Source organism: Lottia gigantea (assembly GCF_000327385.1).
Source record: "Lottia gigantea unplaced genomic scaffold LOTGIsca_102, whole genome shotgun sequence".
Classification (NCBI taxonomy): Eukaryota; Metazoa; Mollusca; class Gastropoda; family Lottiidae; genus Lottia; species Lottia gigantea.
This window is the reverse complement of record NW_008706795.1, coordinates 43545-48965: the sequence shown is the minus strand read 5'-3', so window position 1 is coordinate 48965 and position 5421 is coordinate 43545. Positions and strand designations below refer to the sequence as shown.

The 5421-nt window shown below is 32.3% G+C and overlaps 1 protein-coding gene across 1 annotated transcript; it reads left to right on the top strand.

The window, feature by feature from the left end:
- Positions 1 to 597: 597 nt before the first annotated feature.
- Positions 598 to 5152, top strand: LOTGIDRAFT_135992 (hypothetical protein; the record flags this gene model as incomplete). The annotated part of the gene is made up of 6 exons (XM_009046462.1): positions 598 to 712; positions 972 to 1039; positions 1172 to 1219; positions 1394 to 1524; positions 4586 to 4706; positions 5021 to 5152. 6 exons carry the CDS (start codon positions 598 to 600, stop codon positions 5150 to 5152), a joined length of 615 nt encoding a protein of 204 aa, XP_009044710.1.
- Between the last annotated feature and the right edge of the window lie 269 nt (positions 5153 to 5421).

The following is a 5421-nucleotide window of genomic DNA, read 5'->3' as shown; positions in this document are numbered from 1 at the left end:
ATACTCAGCCAAACCCATTTACTCTGGATCGACCAATCAAAAACAATATTCACCTGTCAATCAACAACAGCCAACATATGGTAACTTAAACAACCAATCATATTCTTCGAACCAATCATATGGAAGGGATTCCCCAAGTCAGTCTTATGGTCGGAATTCCCCTTATAATTCTCCGAATACCAGCACTTATATGAATATTCCTCCAAATGCTCCAGCAGCAAGATCTGGAGATTTTTTGAGACAACCCGAAAGAATGGCACCACAAATACCTGTTATTACCACTACAGCACCAGAATCTCCCAAAGAAGAAAAAGAAGCAGAAGTGGATGCTTTAACCAATTTATTGATGCAGAGTATAGAATCTACTGCTGAGCCTGATTTCTATGGTGAGATTTTTTCCTAGAATCAAAATTGGAAAAAAATAGTATAGATAATTAGTCTCTTTGCCTGTTAGTTTTGGACTGTGGAAAAATATACCAGCGATTTGCTGAGGTGTGCACCCTTAGAGGTTGGACCAAATGGAGTTGTCATTTGTTTGTCAATGAAAAACATATCTTTGTCTTTCTTATCCTATTAATACCAAAATATATCATTTTAATGTTTACTTTAGGTGTATGTGGAAAGTGTGGTATGAAAGTTTTAGGAGAAGTTAATGGTTGCTCTGCCATGGATCAAATATTTCATCTTGGATGTTTTACTTGTAGTAATTGTGGTAAGTAATGTATACTATTCTGTTCGATATCCTTATTTCTATACTTACCTACAGATAAGAAAATGGGAGACAAGAAGGTCTTCTGTTGTGATGCAGATGTTTTTTTAAATATGCTTATAAAAAGAATGGAGAGGACCATATGAAGTGATTGTTCTTGATCATGAATTTAGTAAAACTTCATTCATTTCATTTTTATTTTTTTTTTATCATGAATTTATGATAATTTACTAATATATTTTTTAATGATTGATATTTACAGGATGTGGTCTACATGGTAAATCATTCTTTCAAATGGAGAACAAACCGTATTGTGAATCTTGTTATGTGGTAAGTTTAGATGTTCTAACTAATTTCAAATATTAATTTTTGAAAAAAACATGCAAACAAAAGTCACATTTCCATTTTGGACAAATATTCTGCCTTGTGGTCTCACACTACTCTTGTTTATATTTTTTTCAGAATACTTTAGAGAAATGTTCTGTTTGTTCTAAAGCTATCACAGATAGGGTGAGTTCTTCTTTATTTTATGCAAGCGAATACAAAAGATCAGTCTTGACAAGGACAGAAAAACTACACCATCTGCTACAGGTATCATCTGGACAGACTCCTTGATTGTTAGATATTGTATTATTGTATGTCGCTGTCTGGCTTAATTGTCATTTCTTTTGATTATGTTTTTAGTTATTACGAGCTACAGGTAGACCCTACCATCCAGCCTGTTTTACTTGTGTTGTATGTGGTAAAAGTTTAGATGGTATTCCATTTACAGTAGATGCTACCAACCAAATACATTGTATTGAAGACTTCCATAAGTAATAATGATTTTATAAAAATCTGTTCTATTTAGTTGAAATAGTGGAAAGAAAGAAAATAAACATCTGTATTTTAAAAGAGTAGCCAGTTTAGGTTCTCAAAGGATTCTTTTTACTAGCTGGTCCTTGGCCACACCTCTTGGCATTGATCTTTCCTGGATTATCCGTACCCATTTACACCTGGGTCAACTGGAATTATGAGGGAAGATGACTTATTCAAGATTCTCTGACTTTCACATCTCAACAGAGATTATAACACATGACCACCATTAGTTGACGTAACCAAACAAATAACAAGAACTAGAACCGTTATAACGGTACCGAAGCAGTGCGCATCCAACCTGATACATCGATAAAACGTTGCATTTTAAAGTCACAATGGGATTTCTTACCGGAAAGAAAAGCATGTAAACGTTCAATAATAGAACAAATCGTTTACCATTCGGTAGTGAAAAGACGCATGAATTTGATACCATTCGGTACTAAAAGGTGTTAACATTCGGTAGTAAAAAGTCGAATTTTCAAATAGCTGTAAAGTTAAAAGTTCAATTCGCACAACAAAAATGAAAATATTTTTGGAAAGGTACAATAATTTGTGTTTCGGCCAAGAGGTCAACAGAGGTCAAATAAAAGAGAATATAAGCCTTAAAAGTGTTGAAAATTGCTGTTTTGGGACGTTTGTAAAATTGAAAATATATGTCGGACATCAAAGATAAAAGTATGAATGGATATCGTAGATCAATAACCATTGACCTTCTAAAGACCAAGTTTATGCATGTAAATGGTCAAAATATCAAAATTTTATAAATTGTAAATCCTATTCCCTTTTTTAAAGTAAAAGGCCTAAACAAACTGTAACTCTATCAGATATTGTCCCAAATAGTGCTTTAATTTTTGTAAAATTTCGATGGTGAAAAATGCAAACTTTTTGAGTTATAACAATTTGAATTATTTATGGTAATGGTAAAAGTAACCCGGATTTGCCACGCCCACTGCAAAAATTTTGTGTTGTCTGTAATAATGTGTACAATGTCAAACAATTTCAAGTGTTTACAATCATTAGATCATGAGATATTCGTAGTTAAAAGTTTTTTTAAGGCAACGGTGACTGTCGGTGGATTATAGAAACCGTTAAAATTACGCAAAGTTACTATAGAAGTCAAAACAAAATTTTCAAATTCAATTTTAATCAAAATACCAAGTGTTATATATCATTTGAAAGAATAGATTGCGTGTAATATGGACTAAAGATAAATTTTCGCTTATATAAATTAGGTCACGTGATAGACCTTTTTTTAAAGTTAAAAATCGCGATTTTCAATTGGCTGTAGAACCGGAAGTTAACGGAGCACGACAAAAGTGAAAATATTATCGGATATATCTCGTAATGGGCAACAACCTTTGTTCAGGCCAAAAGGTCAACAAAGGTTAAATAAAAGTAATATGAGCCTTTGAAGTTTCGAAAATTGCTGTTTTCGGACGTCTGTAAAACCGGAAGTATATGTTGCACATCAAAAATCAAAGTAAGAATGGTCATCTTAGATCAATGACCTTTGACCATGCAAAGGTCAAGGTCATTTACGTTCAAGTTCAAAAATAAAAATTTTTAAAATTGTTAAACCTGTTCCCTTTTTTAAAGTAAAGAATGCAAACAACTGTAATCTTATCACAAATTGTCCTAAGCAGTGATCTACTTTCATGCAAAATGTTTAGGATGACAATTACAAACTTTGCGAGTTATGACAATTGCAAAAATTTCAGGTAAAGGTAAATGCACACAGGATGTGCCACGCCCACTTCAAAAATTTTAATTTGTCTGTGATGATGTCTACATTGTTAAATAATGTTCAAAATTTCAAGTCTTTACAATCATTAGATCATGAGATATTCGTAGTTAAACTTTTTTTTAGGGCAACGGTGACTGTCGATAAATTATAGACACCGTGATTTTACGCACAGTTACTATGGAAGTCAGTACAAAATTTTCAATTTTTAAAACGCGCAATTTTGATCAAAATATCAAGTGTGATATATCACCAAAAAGGAGATTTTATGCACTCAATGAATATATAAGAATTTTTGTCGTATGTTAATTAGGTCACGTGACAGAGCTCTTCAAAGTTAAAAATCGTGATTTTCCAATGGCTGTAGAACAGGAAGTTAACGATGCACAACAAAAGTGAGGATATCATCGGATATATCTCGTCAGGGGCAACAACTTTTGTTCAGGTCACAAGATCACCAAAGGTCAAAGTCACTAGATATGAGCCTTAATATTTTTGACAATTACTGAAAACATAAAACCGGAAATATAAAAAATACGAATCCAAAATTCAAAAATCGGATTCCTTAGTTTTGTTAGCAATCGATTGCAGATTCTTTAGACACCAAAATCACACAAATCAGATTTACCCCTGAACCTTAATATTGATTTTTACAAAAATTGGTCACATCAAGATGGCGTCTAACACGTTACTTCCGGTTCAAATTTTTTCATTCCAAAATTGTTATAGGGACAATTTTAACAAATTTCAAAAAGAATTTTTCAAATACCTACAAAATTCCGGAAGTTGAATTTCAAGTTTAGAGGCGAATGACATCAAAACCAGAAGTGATATCGAAATTTTGAAAATAGATTTTTGTCAGGAATCAAAATGCTTATCTACTATTAAATTTTTAGACGGATTGAAATAAAATTGTAGAAGTTGAAAAAAACGCTAAAATTAAAACAAAAAAAGTCAGCGACAAAAGTCAAAATCTGAAATTTTATAAAGTGCTATCTTTTAGTCATTGGTTTAAAGTAATGAACAAAACAAAAGTTACGGTCAAAATAGAGGCAGAATTAGAGCAGTAATTCGAAATACGTAATGAATGGTTCAAAGAACGCACTGCAATTGATGCTCTAACTGACTGTGCCACAGAACCCCATAAATCAGAATTAAACAACTTGGTTTATATTTGTGTATTTGATACGAATTACCTTTTTACTATGTATTCATGTACTATTTTTGATAAAATTTATTTTTCTAAGACCCCTGAATTCTATTTTTTTATTTTGCAGTAAATTTGCACCACGATGCTGTGCCTGTAACAAACCTATAATGCCTGAACAAGGTCAAGATGAAACTGTGAGAATTGTTGCTATGGATAAAAGTTTTCATGTCAATTGTTATAGATGTGAGGTAAGGCTTTGGACCTGTTAGTTATTTTATTATCTCAGAAAAAGAGAGGTTATTTGGTTCCTTCTCAAGATTAATTTGACAAGCATATCTGTCAGTTTTTGTTATAGTTGGTGTATAGTGCACAAGATAAGGATTTTTGATGAGTAATGAAGGTCCCCATTTATAAAGGAAGTAACAGGGGATCTTTCTTCTTTTATGACATCAATAGTCAACATGTAGGTAACAGGGACAATGATTTCAAGGTATAACTGCTCGGAAATTTTGAAGATTACATCTCATTGCAAACTATTTTGGAATACATATTTTGTTTGTAGGATTGTGGTCTACAGTTGTCATCAGAAGCTGAAGGAAGAGGTTGTTATCCATTAGATGATCATATATTATGTAAAAATTGTAACGCGTTGAGAATACAAGCTATGAGTACCAAGATGGCTACAGAACTTTAAGAGAACCAATATTCACTTAATCACAGACCAGGATTTTTAGATCCAACAGCTTTAGTTATTTCAGCAATATAGAAAGTAAAAGTGGTATCTCGAACGATTAAAATTGATTAATGTCTGAAACACTTCATCTGATTGGTCCATCCTAAAATAACAGATGATATATCAACCGATCAGAAGACTACAATCAGAGTGGATTAAGGGATTAATTAGATACCAAGATTATTATTATTTTGTAAGCTTAGTTCACAGAAAGTATCATAATAATAGAA